This window comes from Thermobia domestica, chromosome 3 (assembly GCF_964235325.1).
Source record: "Thermobia domestica chromosome 3, izTheDome1.hap1.1, whole genome shotgun sequence".
NCBI lineage: Eukaryota > Metazoa > Arthropoda > Insecta > Zygentoma > Lepismatidae > Thermobia > Thermobia domestica.
The window spans coordinates 95,291,210-95,309,338 of record NC_137456.1 but is presented as its reverse complement, the minus strand read 5'-3'; the positions used below and the strand labels follow the sequence as shown (position 1 = coordinate 95,309,338).

Here is an 18,129-nt window from a genome sequence, read left to right as displayed (position 1 = left end):
CATATACTGACGAGAAAGAGTCCTTTCCTTCGAAAGATGATGATTACAGTATATAGCTAATTGGTTGAAACCTTATGTAAGGTTAAAGGGAGCTTCTAGGAATTAAGTTTTTAACATGATCGTACAATATTTGTGATAAATTGTAAGAGAAGTCGGAATCGCAAATGGATATACTGCATATTAGCAGAATCAATTTTTGATATCACTATACTACGAGGAATGGGCTTGAGCTCCATACCTACGCCACTGGTCTACAATATGAGTTCATGTATATACCCTGAATAATATGAAAAAATATATCAACTTTAGTAACAGTTCTCACACATACAGCATAAACAGCTCTTTCTGTTTGTTTAGTAAATGCAATGTGTGTCTACTTTTATATATCTTTTCTATGAAAGCTTTAACACTTGATATGTAGTCCTTTCGATATTGGAATGCGTGTGGCGAATTTTTTTTCTTTTATGTTTCGTTTCCATTTTCCACTTCAAATCACAACAATCACTTTTAGTGCTCTTACGTTCTGGCCGCCCTGTGAAATAACAGAGAAAACCCTTCATACTTCCCCTTCTGAAGTATTTCAACCAATTACGGCATATAAACACAGCAGCAGCGACTTCACAAAACAAACGGATGAACTCGTTAGACAGGTAATACCAACTCAATTTCAAGACATGTTACGTAAAACAACCATGGAATTCTTAAAACGATGTAATGATATAAATGTATTTTTTATTCTTCTTCAGACAGGTATTCTATTACGTGTATTTCATTCGTTGGGACACCCTTTACTACTGTTTTTGTAATAATAATAGTAATAATCAGGTGAAATAGTTATTTTAAACTGTTTAAAACCTGGTGGTGAAGAAATTCGAATTCCGAGATTCGATATTAGCTCTCGAATAACTTTTACACACAATTACATGGTTTCGGAAACTTTATATATGTATGCACATAAAAAACATAGTTCATTGTTTCACACTTTAATGTAAATATTAACAAAAACAGATGACAAATAATGGAAGTTTTCTGGCAGTTTTGATGTGAATCTGCATTACTAATGAATTACGAAAAGATGTAAGAACACATTGGTGATTACCCATTCCTGACTTGCTGCATCCAGCCATCTAAACCAACTATTTGAACTTCAATCTTAATGCTCTAAACTGCCATATTATCACTCGATTCTGCTATATCACCAACTCTCATTATGTACTTACGAAACTCTTTTGTCATCATTACAATCAATACAAAACTATTATACAATCTACAATCTGGCAGTGCCTTTAGTATATATATATTGATTTTATTCAGTAGAAGGAAAAAGTCTTCTTAAGTTTACTATTAACAAAAAAAATCTCCACACATACGTACATAAAGTGTAGAACGAAATCAATTAACTTTATTTATAATTAGCTTAATAGTAACCGAAGCTTCACTACGATGGATTTTTCTTCCATACTTATATATCAATGATAATATAATCACACATGAATATGGATGGACTTCTAAATAAATGACCTCTTTGGTAATCTAACAATATTATTACTCTTTAAGCTGAGACGTGTTAAGATGTACATAAAAGCAAGGAACACCACAGATTCTTAAAGGTTAGCTCGAACTCGCTAACGATACAGAGAGAAGAATATATATATGTATGTCTACTAAAGAAATCCAAATTTTGAACTTAACTTGCAATCATTTACACACATACGCACATATACTCAGAATGCTCACACATTTAATTACACTGAACTAAACATACCAATAAATCATTACAAAGTAATTTTTTAAAAAAGGCACTTAATACAGGATTCTCAAAAATACACTACAAGATTCCGCACATATTATGGCTTTTTTTTTAACACTGAAAATTCAAGGAGTTTTAATAAATTCACTTATAAGTACAATTTAAATTATATTGGCCTGATGGTCGACACTTCAAATCAATCAAATTTTAAGAAACATAAAATATTCAGATTAATAATTAAAGTGTAGACTGCATATAGGCCACCTTTGTATTTAAACCATTTGAGGTCACAACAGCGTCTGTATGAATACATTTAATTTCTTCAAAATGTCGGCTGTGTTGATCACGAAGATAGGATGAGATTACGATTAAGACCGACGATTTTCACTTACATACAGAGGATACAAAGACTTAAAACTGTATTATTCTTTTGCATCATCAGTTCAAATGTTTTCTTCCTATATGGTTTATATGCCCCTCAATTGGTTATTATTTTTCAGCCAATAATTCTAAACTAGAGTAAGTTTCACGTGACTTACCTAAAATTCCCTCTTCACAGTGCAAATTAACACCCCAAGTAAACTTTGTGGCACAAATAATAAAGAGTTCGCTCGGAGAAATTAGAATTTAGATACAATATAATATTTTAAAGAATACACAGACTAGCCTTTATCGTGAGGATCTGTATGACTAAAATTTATACAAGTATAATTTCTAATAATTTACTTAATGAACAAATTCTGATTTGTTTCCAGAACTCGATGCTGTCAACTCTTATTCTATTTAACTTTAGCACTCCGCACCGTTAAAATCACTGAAGAATTGAGTGCAAATAGTGAAATAATGTACAATTTGTTTGAGTAGATACGTACATATTTCAAGATCACTTTAGTGATTTCTTTCTGAAGATATAATGTAGCTCACGTAAACATAATTTAAATGTATAAATTATTCACGAACAGAATACGAACCATTTATTTTCACTTGAGCGCAAATATAAAACTTAGGAGGGGGGGGGGAAGGGAGGGGACAAAGAAAGAGAGAGAAAACAATATTTTTACATTGTTACATCTGAACTGAAATTGTAGAATAGGCTCCACAACTAAGATTTACTAACGCAATTTTATAGTTTATTTTCTTATTGTATATAATATATTGTTTGTGATAACGTAATATTTTGATTTTATACTGATTGTAGAAGTAGAATCACACTACACTAGAGATGCAAAAAGCTGGCTTTATGACAAAAAGAAGAAATTTTATTTATTATTTTTTTTTTTTTCTGGCTTCCTTATTCAAGTACCACTTTTATTTCCCGGTAACGGATTCTACACTTAAGTGTGTTTACAACATTCAGTACCTGTGAGATCTATATTTCGTTTGGGGCTGGCAGTCTTAATTGTTTTTCAAACTGGTACTGGGCTTGTTGCCAGCAAGTGCAATTTATGTAACCCACCATATCCCAGGTGTCGTTCTGATTCCCTAACGATCTTATCAAGTGCCTGGAAATCATCCATTTAAGATGTGTGTTTTACTGGTTGCTTAATTTAAACTGATAGACGAGAAAAAAAAAGTACCATAAACTAAGAAATAACTACAAAACCATTTTTGCTTTGGTGTAAAATTCTGTTTATATCTCATTCAGGGAACACTTTATCCTGAGCTTCAGATATTCTATTAGAACCTAATATCAGTTCAGTTTACAAAATTAAATTAAAATGGCTATTTTGTGTATGATTTTAGTTTAAACGTTAGTGAAGTATCATTATTCACAAAGTTTCTTCTTTCTTTATTGTTATAGTGTCAAAATGTTTGAAATAAGTTTGTTATATCTCTAATTTTAACGGCTTCAATAAATGTTATATATAGTTATAATGAAATTTAAGTTTACTCAAATTTTAAAAAATAATTTTGTACCATGGAATCTTACTACATTTTCAGAACAGTTATTGTTAACACTGTTTACTAAAACTTACTGTTGTTGAACGTTAATCTAATAATTCTACAAACAATGGATGAGTTAAGCATAATGTATTTCCGCCTGTCCTGGTGTTATTTGTTTCCAGTGGCTTCCCAAGACCATGAGCTATATATGGAAGTTACAACGGTTCGGTTTTGTATTGATTTCTAAACGCTATAATGGAAGGGAGAATTGCATTTTTAATTTACCAAAAGAAGAGATTGTAAAGAGCAAATAGATCAAAGATAAGAGAAGTAGGGAAACATATTTATATAAACAATAAAATAAAATCCACTTGCCTGTTCTCTTTATCTGGCAGATGTATTATTTTGAACGAAAACCGTGTCTCTGGGAACCATGCACTTAGCTTGATAATGGAATTGACAATATTACTTGACTCATTCATACACTGGAACTAGAAAATCCACTCATCTAGCGAGTTGCACTTTTTCTTCCCTATTGTATGACCAATTATCCAGGATTACTGATTTTTTTGGTTTTTCTTCAGAACCCAATATTATATATATATCTTGTGTGTGTTTGTTATAATGGGAAAATAACAGTGAAACGTAATGTTCTCTGCTAAAATTGAAAGGATGGCATTTAGAATCTCCCCCAACTCGTTTCATGGCTCCAGAACCGAGTACTTTCTTTTGATCTAAATTGTGATAAAGGTAGAAAACAACGAACCCTGCGGGTCTTCTCGCTCAGCTGTATTTTATAAAGTGAGTAACACTGGAGATCTTATATGTGCAAGATTGGGGGAGAACTAGAAGATACCCAAATTAACATATTTTTAAAAGCCCAAAATTTCCCAGAAAAGCCATGGAAAAAACTTCGGTTTTTTCCGAGCCCTGCATCTCTATTCTAGCCACCATCTCATGAACTTATGAAAATAAAACAAAGTAAATAAACACAAGGAATTACTGTTGTTAATGAAAATATGCTATTTTATTAATACTGCAATTTACTTCAAATTTTAAGCCAGACTTAATTATATCAGTACATACAACAAAAATACTATATATACTCAACAGTCATCTAAACAGTTATTTTCTTCACTTGAAGAATTATTTTCCATTGTACACGCTTCGCTTTCAGTAAAGGTAAATCCGATTTATACTACTCGCTAAGCAAAATAATAAGTTCATTGTAAAAATTATTAACGTATAAAAGTTTCACCAACTATCCACTTTGGCTTCATCAGACACTATCTACATTCTTGCATTTACAGTGTTAAATTTTGATAATCTAGGTAGTGTCTGATGAAGCCACGCGGATAGATGGCGAAACTGTTACACGTTAATAATTTTTACAATAAAAGTATTGTTTTGCTCAGCAAGCAGTTTTAATCGGAAAAATTATTATATTTTGTTGCATGCCGGTAGAAGTAATTCTGATATCAGTACATAGATACTAATTACGTTCACTTACCGAAATGTCAATAGCTTCATTTTTTGGTTCTACTGATTATAAACATATTATTCCTGGAATATTATATTTGTTAAATTTTGATAATCTAATTATAGTAAGCTGAATATTTTAATCTTAGTTATGGTTATGTTAAATATGGTAACCATTATTACCACTGCACCCAGTATTTTCCAGCTCTAGTTCATATACTTAAGATTTATACTTTTAAAAAAGTTACAGTTACAAAGATCATAGTTAACCGTTAATCTATCACAGATGGTGAAATTTATGACTTATTACATAAAGAAAGAAAGGAAAAAAAAAATATTTATGAAATGCGTCTACAACAACGGTCAGCATTTACACTCAAGTCATTACAAAGAAACTGAATTCACAAAATACTATTAATTGGAGTTACAAGTCACATGCATATCAGCCTTCATTTCATTTACAGAAACACGGAGAAAGCTACTGTTAGTAACCCGTTATACAAGTACGAATATCTAATACTCACACACGGTGATATTTACACATATATAAGTAAAAAAAGAAGCATACTTGATCAGAATGAACCAGAGAACAATATTAAAATCAACTACGAAAGGTGAAAAATTAGTTTTGGAGTAACTATAATATTTTCACTAGTCATGTGTATTATTATTTGTTATAAGTTTTTCTCTTTGAAAATAAAGTAAAAAGGGCTGACATTATTTTCTGTATATGTATTTACACACTCACTCGCGCACACACACACACACATACACGAGAAAAAAATCTTACTATATTCAAAAAGTTATTACATTTCAAAGCAAAGTGAAAGAACTTGGTGCCTTTACTATCATGTTCTTCCAAGCATACAAAATACAACAGGTACTTAGTTATCAGGAAATTCGATTTTCTCTACATTTTACGCAAATTTAGACACAACATCAATTTTATAGTCCTTCCGGAGTTATTACAAAATATGACACACAGAAGTAAGGTTCCATCCCATATATGAGTAATGTTTACAATTGTTAAATTTCATACTTTCGAATAAACAATAATAATTAACGCCACAAATATAATACTACACAAGTTCATCTACATGTTACATATTTTTAAACGACTTATAATAATTCAATTCTAATTCAAGGCTTCATAAATAAAACACTTCTCTTTTGTCAGTGAAGTTTCTTAAACAATATACATCAAATACTATTCTTTCCCTAGTTTTATATCATTAACATACAAGCATTAAACTTGAAATCTTGCCAGTAATATGACATATTCCTTTACATTTCGACAAAAAAGCTTACTACATAGCCTCACTCTTTATTGGCAAAAATGAACACTGCATATATTAATAAACAAAACTAGTATAAGACATATGTACAAACTGTTTTCTCTTCCTTTATTTCATTAATTTCAGCTGAGTTCCATATAAGGAAAAAAAAAGCTTTTAGCTGTATTACTTAAGTATAACAACATTACGTAAAATTTCTTTTTGTCTGAAGATAATGTACAATGCTCTCAAAAAGTTGAACTGTAAGGCATATTGTGGTGCTTATGAAATGATACAATGATATTCCTGTGTTTTCCAGTCAATTGTTATTTTAGTATTATCACTATGGTAGTTTAAAATTTAAACTGTATATTTTTCCCCACAAAGTACAGTAGTTTTAACTTCTAAAAATTATTTCTGTAGAGAAGTTGCGTTTAAAAAAATCTTGAATACAGAATGTAAATATATATATATCCCTCAAATTTTTTAACGTGTTTTTCACAAACATATAAAGTGATTGTTTTTTGTTCCAATAAACTACAACAGTTTATTTGCATAATCATCTTCTAGTACAAAAACCGGTTCTACTTCTAACAACACAACTAAAAATATCAAATAATGCCACCGTATCAAGTACCACAGAAGCTGAAGCTGTTACATATAAAACTGAACACAGACACACAAAACAATATACACACACATACAACTCTCGCGCATAAGCCCAACCGCACATACTTAACACACGCAAAACTGTTTAAATTCTACTACGAGGCAAGGAAACTTTTTATACTCTCCACAGGAGAAAGAAATTGATCTACATTCTATGGTTTTGCATCAATAAATTGGGAATGACGCCGTCGGCACGCTGAAGGCCGCTAACTACCACTTGTTTTAGCAGAATGGTCTGCATCAGACGCTTTTCGGCGACTCTCCTCTCGAGCTCTTCCAAGCTGTGGAGTGCAGTTCTCCTCTCGTTTTATCACTTGCGAAGTAATCCAACGATTTCGCTGCGTCTGCCAAGATTCACGCAGAATTTTCTTAATTTCTGGTGTATCGGTCATCTTTTGGAGTTTCTGAATTGTCGTATAGACTGTCACAGGACTGATGAGGCCAAAATCAAATAGATTACACATATGCAACACAAAGTTCCTGTACAAATTTTTGGTGAGAAGTTCCCTACCTTTATTGTCAAGGAACATTGAACATGCTAGTGGAATTTGACAATCACCTACGTACCTGAAAGTGCAAGATTTGGATCATTATTAATAGAATGACACATGAAACAACCAAGATATGTAAAGCGAAAATGTATACGACTAAACGTAGTTTTCCCGAAAGATGGTCCTTGCAACGGTTTGTCCATATTCCGTAAATATCAACAGTCTACAAAATTATTAATTTCAATATATATATATATATACTATGTGATCAACAGTATCCGGACATCCCCAAAAACATACGTTTTTCATATTAGGTGCATTGTGCTGCCATCTACTGTCAGGTATTCATTATCAGCGACCTCAGTAGTCATTAGACATCGTGACAAAGCAGAATGGGACGCTCTGCGGAAGTCACGGACTTCTAACGTGGTCAGGTGGTTGGATGTCACTTGTGTCAGAAGTCTGTACGCGAGATTTCACACTCCCAAACATCCCTAGGTCCACTGTGTTTGATGTGATAGTGAAGTGGAAACGTGAAGGGACACGTACACCACAAAAGCGTATAGGCCGACCTCGTCTGTTGACTGACAGAGACCGCCGACACTTGAAGAGGGTCGTAAAGTGTAATAGGCAGACATCTATCCAGACCAGTGGCGAAGGGTGGTAAGAGGCCCTGAGGCCCGGCCTACCCATTTACTTTCAGAAATTATAATTTATAATTAATTCATTTTCCCTGCACAGAATGCATTATATTTTCTAAGTTGAAAAAAAAAAATGTTCGATAAAGAAATCGTGGTTGGCACCACTGCTGGGAGGCTCACCGAGCAGTGTCTCAGGCGGCAGAAGAACTACCGCCAAGCTACTCAGAAAATCCCGCGAGAGAACGTGTTGGAAATGACGTTTTCTTCACCAGCGTATAACCTGCGAAGGAGACCGGCCTCAGCGCTCATCGACTTTCGTTTCTACCTACTAGTTTCTCTCGAGACCTTCGATTTCGATTCGATATATCAAACAAATAAAGAGCAAGATAACGTGGCCTCCATTCCGTTCCAACTTTGCTTAATTTTGCGGACTCTAACGCAACGCAAAAACTGGAACAAGAAATTCTAAAGGCGCTACGCCTATTATTGCAAACTAATGCGCCTTTATTCCGTTGCGTTGGCGCAAACCTGTACGAAATCAGACTTGTTGAGTTTATTAGAAAGAGTGTGTGTTTTCGAGATATTATGAGTGATTTTTATCTTACATTTGCAAAAGTGAATGAGAGAAAATGTCGGTAAGTGGAAAATATGAATATACGTAATATAATTGCTATTAAAGAACCTTCTGTCAGTGGTCTTTTGAAAATTAATGTGTTATTAAGAAACGAAGACTAACGCCTTAATTATGGCGAATTAAGATCAGCTATGAGTCGCATACGTCAATTTCATTATGAAAATTGAGATCCGGATCGAATAAGTGCTGTCGATGAACTACAATTGCATTAAATTTATGTGAATTCGTCTTCTTGTATTTCTGTAGTAAAATATTTATGTCTAATCTGTTTCACTTTACTATTATTATTATTATTATTATTATTATTATTATTATTATTATTATCTTTTTTTTTTTGAGTTTATTTTGAGTTTTACGTCCCGTTCAGCAGCGAGGCTATATGAGACGTGGACCTACTGATTAACGTGGAATCCGAACCACATGAGCTCCCACCGGGAATCGAACACGGGTCTCCCACACCAAAGGCGCGTACGCTAACCGCTTAGCCACGAAGGAGCTCTATTATTATTATCGTTATTATTATTAGTAGTAGTAGTAGAACATTGGGCCTACCCTCTTGAAACTATCACCCTTCGCCACTGATCCAGACCATCACACAGGAATTCCAAACTGTATCAGGATCCACTCCAAGTACTATGACAGTTAGGCGTGAGGTGAGAAAACTTGGATTTCATGGTCGAGGGGCTGCTCATAAGCCATACATCACGCAGGTAAATGCCAAACGACGCCCCGCTTGGTGTAAGGAGCGTAAACATTGAACGATTGAACAGTGAAAAAACGTTGTGTGGAATGACGAATCACGGTACACAATGTGGCAATCCGATGGCAACGTGTGGGTATGGCGAATGTCCGGTGAACGTCATCTGTCAGCGTGTGTAGTGCCAACAGTAAAATTCGGACGTGGTGGTGGTGTTATGGTGTGGTCGTGTTTTTCTTGGAGGGAGCTTGCACCCCTTGTTGTTTCGCGTGGCACTCTCACAGCGCAGGCCTACATTAATGTTTTAAGCACCTTCTTGCTTCCCACTGTTGAAGAGCAATTCGGGGATGGCGATTGAATCTTTCAACACGATCGAGCACCTGTTCATACTGCACGGCCTGTGGCGGAGTGGTTACACGATCATAACATCCCTGTAATGGACTGGCCTACACAAAGTCCTGACTTGAATCCTATAGAACACCTTTGGAATGTTTTGGAACGCCGACTTCGTGCCAGGCCTCACCGACTTACATCGATACCTCTCCTCAGTTCAGCACTCCGTGAAGAATGGGGTGCCATTCCTCAAGAAACCTTCCAGCACCTGATTGAAAGTATGCCTGCGAGAGTGGAAGCTGTCATCAAGGCTAAGGGTGGGCCAACACCATATTGAATTCCAGCAATACCGATGGAAAGCGCCACGAACTTTTAAGTCATTTTCAGCCAGGATCCGGATACTTTTGATCACATTGTGTATATATATATATATATATATATAAAGATAGTTTGGAGTTTAGTAGCGGAGGTGACTTATTTTGGAACCAGTGTTTGGAAAGGGTTACGACAATGTTCTTCACAATATTACAAACACATATTTCATTACAAATGTACGACCTATTTTTCTAAGAAAAAATTATATTTATATTTATATATATATATATTAAAAATGTCCATAACGATTATATTTATACATTATAAATAAACATTTTATTACTAATCCTACCTAATATATTTGAGGCGTTCCGGGTAATAAGGGCAAACTCAGAACTTTTTTTATTTTTTTATTTCAATTTACCTGAAGTGGTGAGTCATATAATTTAAATATGACAGTTCTCAAAGACACATTTAGACAATTTGCCACCTGGACTTGGATCGAGGGATTCTCTTAATGGTCATTCTATGAATATGAAATTTCATTTGCATGCTGGTGGTGACTTGTGTGCATGGCTGTGTCCTCATCTCCTTTGTTGAAGAACCGAAAGCTGTAGCCACGGAATCTTTATTCCTGCTGGTGACTTCTTGATGAAAGTCAAGCCAACGTTACAACTCTTGCTCTTACACTGCTTCCTGATCACTGAAAGACTCAACTTTGCGTCATACAGGGCTACACCATAACCCTCCCAAAAGAGAGTCATTGGTGATATTTTCGACCCAGCGAGAAATCATCAACATTTGGGAAAGTTATACAACGTACTACTTTTCCGAAAGTGTCTCAGTTTGAGCGGGATTATCGGTCCAGTAAGAAAACACAAACACACTCACAAGTCACACACTACGCTAACAAAGCCCTCCCCGCTAATCTAGTAGCTAGTGCTGCACCTTTTGTACGTGGTCCCAAGGTTCGATTCTCGGTTGGAGAGCACAAAATAATTTAATTTTACCATCATTCACTTTCATTAATCACGGTCTTTGGTTTGAAGGGTTGTTCAACTTAAAAATTTAATGTTTTTTATTTACTACACTGACAGTCGTGCCTAAACCAAGGTAGGATGAATTCATTCTGCAAGCAGGGAAAAGGAATTACATTTCGTCGAACACATGCGAATGTGTCTTCTGTATTATATTTACTACGAAATAAAATACTTTGATATGCTTTTAGTTGCTGATTCATTCTCTTTAAGAAGTCTTTAAACTGATCCTTAATTGTTGTTTTAATGTTGCGTTTTTTCATACCAATATACACTGTATATAATTTAAATTATAATTATATTATTATATAACATAATTATATTTTCCTTTAATCTAAATTATATCTCAGGAATAAAAAGATCACAATCTACTTCTGTCCTGTATTTCGTTCATTTTTCTTTATTTTTAAATATAAGTTTCAGGACTTATCTGCTCCTGTATGCTTTTTCATTTGTGTAGTAAACCGAGCAAATAGTAAACAGAAAACTTTGCTGAGTTCATATAAGGATCATGGTATTTATTAACAACAGAAATAGTATTTTAAGTCAGCAAGTTCAGTTTCTGCACTTATAGTCACCTTGTAATTATATACATGTGCAGGCGTAATTTTTGTAGATAAATGTATAATGGCCAAAACTAGCTAGCTATAATGCAATTAAGACAATCGTTATTTTAGGTTATTCTCCAATACACGTCAGGTGATTTGGGTGAAATAGTACCTTACAATTTAAAATCGACAAAATCAGTATAATGCTTGACAGTCTGTCGTATAAGGCCTGTCACCGAAATGTCGTCTTATGTATTTCTTAAGTGCCTATTGGAGTATAATACTTGATCACAATGCAATACAAGTTATTTGAAAGCCAAAAGTTAAGTAAATTTTCACATATGCAATATACTGCAAGGAACTTGAATTTTTAACAACCATGTTTCAGCTCTTTGTTCATTTATTTTTACATCCCACAATAATCGACTGAAGACTACTTGTGACTGAGCTCCCAAAGAACAGAGCTCGAGACCATGTGCACTAAAAATAAATATGTGTTTACTATCATTTAAAAAAGTGTCTTCAATGCTTGGTTAAGCAAAGTACACTCAAATCAGCACAGAAGTATTCCTCACCCAAAGTGATATGTTAATACTCATACACGCTATTAATGGGAACATTAATATCAATAAATGAGCACGAAATTAATTTAAAACTGACCACTTACCCATATTTCATCACGTGAAGATTCCACATTTTCATCAATTCCTTTTCTCCTTCATTTACATCTGTAAAATCGTCAATCATCATCATGGTTTTTGTTTGCAACCATTTTGGATCATTTTCTCCTTCTGAATCAATATCCATTTCTTTTGGATGAATTGGTAGGCACGTTGTGGTGTGGTGATAAAGTCTTGAAAAAAAATATAAAATGTGACAGTGATTATATCTACAGAACAAGTTACACAGTTAAAGAATGAAATGACATGAAATCCCAGAGAACTCAAAAAAACTGATCGACGATATATTTTTAACAATTTTGACAATATTAGCTCCTTGAGCAGGCTTTATTTGAAAAAGACCGTGTTACAAGACAGTTTAATCTTTCTCACTCCATTCTTACGCCACAAAGAGTCTGAATTGTTACTTATTTACTTTGTATTAATACTTAAAAAAATTAAATAAATAAAAATAATGACTGGAGTAACTTAAATCCTGCCAAAGGGTTGCCAAATTTTGTAGTATAAGAAAAAATATATGGCTAAGGGGTCGCCGAGTTCTGTACTACAAAAAGTTGTTCATAAATGATCATATTGGTTTTATGGAACCAAATTTTATCTAACATCCATAGCATCTGACTATTATTTATATGAAAGGGAAAATTATTTCTGTGTAACTAATTATCTGATATTCATCGCATCCAATTATTTTTACTTAAATCTCAACTACAAATATTACAGGAACTTGCAGTGGTGACAGCCCGATCATGAAATTTCTGTCTGATTGTTCAAAGAATTCTATTTCGTTTAATCGATATCAGTTTAGCCTAGTCAATAATTTAAATTTTTCTTTTGATTGCAAATAATAAGCTTTCTGAACCCATGAAATTTAAGGTACATATTCAATTAACAAAAGCAATAATATGAAGATAACACATGCATGGGAACTAATGTTGTTCATAAACAGGTCAAACCTCTGTATTAAATACAAGGAAGAAAGAAATACCAGAAATCTGTATTAATTAACAGCAGGAAAAAGTTCTGATAGATGTTACTATATATTTCTTTTACAATTAGGAGCTTTGTATGATAAGCATATTTCAATAAATTTGTATCAGAATTCAATTTGATATTTCTTTCCAACACCGCTAATAAATAAGAATCACATCTCAGTTTAGAGTTTTTCCTTTTATACATACAGATACATTGATAGATATAGCTTGGATATTGGACTTTATGTCAAGTCCTCGTACTTCTACATTTTTTAAATCAGCTCTCTTAATCATTTACTTTATGCCCACATTCCATTATTATTATTATTATTATTTCCTAATCAGGATGATTGCAACTTTATTATCTTTAATCATGATCCATCTTTCCAAATTGTCAAATAACAAAGACAAAGAACAAAACGTTCGTACACTTGTTAAAATGGGATACTACATCCCATCAATCAAAGCTACTTCCTTACATCTCATTACTATTTTAGTCTATCTTAGCTAATCAGTCAATAACAGGGGCCCAAAACAAATACATTCATAAAGATTATAAACTATACTATACCTAACCTAATGAGGACGAGACCTATCTAACCTACTAATAATGAGACATGAAAATACGTGGGTGATTCAGAAAGTAATGCCTCCAACCCCGCTACTTGGCCAATAGTCCGGCAAACATTATGAACTGTTGATCATTAATGCATTGATGTTTAAGCTACAGAAAGTCACTTGTTTCACCTTCCTATCTCTTCTCGTTCCAGAATAATGTAGCAATCTATCGCATCCAGTGGTGACGTCCGGTAGCAAACACCACAATTCTTTGCCGACGGCATGAAAAACCTTGTTTCGCGTTGGCGCAAGTGTGTTACCCATAATAGGGACTATGTTGAAAAAGGATGCCACCATTTGTAGCTGACATTGCAAGCATACCACTGATACCAGTACCGGTGCTATTTGTCACACACTAATAAAGGTATCACCTTGAAAGCATTACTTTCTGAATCACCCTTGCATAAACACCATGTACACGAAACAAATAAAAGAAACGAACATATGACACACTAAATCAGACACCCATGAGAAAAGCAAAAACATGCATTTCTGGCTTTTCATTGTGAGCATTTCCGTAGTACGGGACAAATATTAAGTGAATCACACAGATTCAGTCCAAACTTGAAATATGATTGATGGATACGAAATGAGATAGCATTTCATAATGTCATTATACTGACACTGCGTATTATACTGAGTAATCGTTAAAGGTAATTCTCTTCTGCCACCTTTCGCCCTCAAAAAGAAAATTAAAACTACATCGGAGGTAAAGGACATAAGCAATTAATTTAACTTCGGAAAAGTGAGAGGGGGTTCCCATCCGCAACGAACTATTTACGAATAACATAACATTCAACAAAAATCACAACTTATTACCATCTAACATGCAGTACCACGTTTGCTTATTTATTTCTTTTCCTTGTGTGATCATGTAAATAACGTGCTACGATAGGATTCTCATGGAGATAGAATATGCAAGGAAGTTATTAACAAGCTGATCAAACTAGGAAGCAAACAAATCCTTCCTCCTATAATTTGTTTAAACGTGAGTGACGAAACGAAAAACTAACTTCGCTAATCATTATAATTTTAGCTCGTAATTTTATTAACAATACACCACTAAGAACTATAAGAAACTCAGTTTAGTTTTAATGAGTGTTCAATTTAGCGGAAACAAGTTTATATTCCTCTCGAGTCACAAGCATTAACCAAAATGGCGCCGAGTCAAAGTTTCACAAGCATTAACAAATTCATATACTTGATTTGAAAGGAGTGTTTTACCCTTCTTGTCCAGAGGGTCCGTTCTTCGATATATTATCTAGATTAACTAAACACTCTTTCAAACACGGTACGGCCTGAAAGTTCATTTCCGATGGTAGAAACAAGGTTAAATTTTGTAGAGACCTTCCGACCGTCCTACACGCTGATAGCAAGATCTTCTATACACTGCATTCACCCCCTCTTGTGAGGCGAACAGTACACATTTGATAATAAGTCATTTCAAATTTCAATTATTATTATATTTAAAAACTAAAGTCTCTTTTCTCATTAAAAGAAGCTATACTTTGAATTTAACTTCAATTTTAATATATTTTTTCAAATACTACCAAATTATTCCATATTTCGCATGTCATTTTTTTTTTCTAATATGGCGACGGCCGTGTTAATATTAGCTAAGTTACTATATTGTTTTTTTTAAAATATTAATAAAACACATATTACTAATGAATCCATGAAGATCAAATTAGTCCCAATCTACACCGAAATCCATCATGTATCCTACAATAAATATCCCATATTCCTAATCAATTTTATTAGCGAAATATGGGATTGTTTACATTATGCCAAACATAGGCCTAATGTTTGTCTACATGTTTCTAGTTTTAAAACTTCTTACTCGGGATTTTGTTTTGGCTTCTATTCTTGTCTGAAGTAGATTGTTATACTGTAATGAATCATAGCACAGTCGATAATGGTTACGTGTAGTATTAAAAAAAAAAAAAAAAAAATCTTTGTTTTACATCCCACAGATATGCCAGCTAAACTAAAGGAGATGGTGATGAGAAATGAATGCAATAGTGGAATGAATAACCGGTGGTACGAATCGTTACTAAATTTTCCCCTATTCTTTACAGTTTAATTTTCCGGCGGATCAAATCACATTGGAGTTTAGTCTGCGTTTGCGATCTATGAGAACAAGTAATAGTGTTTTTGGAGCTTCCGGATCACATAGCGTTGGAAGCTTAAAAACTTTTCTTGGTATTCAGCAACACCTTCAAGCACATGGAAAAGTACGGCGACAAAAATTCAGGCCGTTTCTTCTCATCATGTGCCATAACCACTCTCGCTCACTTTGAAATCACCAAAGCCGATGTTCTTTCGAGCAGCACTCAACGCTTTTATTTCACGCGTAACCGCAAAACCTCGATTATACATGTTACAAACATATTCCCCAACTGTTCTTTCCATTCTGGGGAACTTGCAAGTTTCGCCTTGAAATGCACGCCTGTTTTTGTTTGTTCTTCACTTTTCCTTCACTCGCATATCATCTGCGTACATTTTTCGGATCCACTTTAAATCTTCCAGTAGCACTATACTTTCCATATGTTTAAGCACACTGCACAACTCGGAGCTTGAATCCCAGACGTGTAACTTGCAGTCTTCCCCATGTTTACTAAGGAACACCTGCTTTCACCACCTAACGCAGTGAACTTTTGCTTCTTCCGTTGCTCAGACCTTTCCTCGAAGACACTTGCCTAGTTATGACTCACCTGTGAAATGGCTAAAGAAGGCTACGATCCAGTTTCTCAAAAACAGCTTGTCAGTTCTCCCCTACCCACTCTCGCATCCAACTTCTACAAGATTTTTGTGGAATGAATCATGATATATTAAAGAAAGGGTTGACTGACAGAATGACCTTGGAGAATTTCCGCCTCCGACCTTCCGATGTGCAGTGCGGGAGAGAGATGATTCATCTTTCATCCAACAAACAGATTTTCGAAAGCCGAGAATATTATAAAAGCAGGAAAGAGATGAGTTTAAATCTTCGTTCGTTTTCCCCCACCTCCACTTGTCGCGCTGTCATTTATTGAATCAACAGTGTTGTTTACTCGGAAGCAGGTCTGGACTGGTCACAAGAATGCGTAAAAGTTTCTTCCAAACATTTAGTTGCTTTCTTTAAAAACCGGGGATGGGGCTTTCACACGGCCGGGGCTCTTTCAAGGGCGTATACAATATTATGCACCTTTCGACTTTTAGTCAGCACTAAGAACTTATTTGAGCAAATCCTAAGTCCTTTGCATTATGATATTTATTCTACCTTTGCAACTTTCATGAAATTCGAGGTTATAAAAGGTGCCAGGACTGAAAACGAGCGTAGAAACTCACTTTCGTAATATTAGGGTATCTAACGCAAAATTTTGATCACTCATTACCATAAATTTCTTGAACTTCTGAAATTTTACAGAATAAATTTGACCATGGTCCTTTCAGAATTAGCACATTACACTTTGCTTAGATATAGCTTCCAAGATACGAAAAAAGTTACATCAGAATTGCGCTGGGTCTTTTCCATATTAAGAAAAGAAAAACTGTTTAACCACCACTCCGTATTTCAAACCAAATTGGAACTTAAATTTCTGGAGCCTACTCGTGGTTCTATGGTTAGCAAGGAACATGGCGCAAGAGACTGAAGTCGATTTCCAGTAAGAACACACGTGGTTCAGATCTCAAGTTAACCTATAGCTCTACATTTCACATAGCCTCGATGTTGAAGAGAAATATTAACCTTCCAAACCAACTAAACTTACACCTTAGGTCAAACCACAACCTTTCCTCAAAGATAAGAACGGGAAGTGAAAAAAATACTACAAAATACAATGCTGGAAAAAGCGTAATACAGCTTAGAAGTTTGTACATTATTACATTGTAGTTATTACGAAGTTCTTACTCGTATTAAAGAAACTTTAAAGTTTGACCTATTAGTACAGTGAAACCTCTGAATAATAGACTCCAATGGGACATGAATTTTTGGCCGTTACGGAGAGGTTTAATTTCTCACAACGGTAACTGTATGCAGTAAATACATTATGTATGAGTGTAAATACGTAAAATTTAATATGAAATTACTCTATTTACCATGTATTTGAATTACTGGGAGGGATGA

At 34.3% G+C, this 18,129-nt stretch overlaps 1 protein-coding gene across 1 annotated transcript in view; it reads right to left on the bottom strand.

The window, feature by feature from the left end:
* Positions 1 to 967: 967 nt before the first annotated feature.
* Su(z)12 (Polycomb protein Su(z)12) overlaps positions 968 to 18,129 on the bottom strand; it is a 92,344-nt gene continuing 75,182 nt past the window's right edge. Inside the window, exons 10-11 of the mRNA XM_081751309.1 lie at positions 12,420 to 12,605; positions 968 to 7,623 (exon numbers count right to left, since the gene is read on the bottom strand). Coding sequence (XP_081607435.1) covers positions 7,263 to 7,623; positions 12,420 to 12,605 — 547 coding nt within the window. The 3' untranslated portion in view covers positions 968 to 7,262. The remainder of the gene's footprint in view (positions 7,624 to 12,419; positions 12,606 to 18,129) is intronic.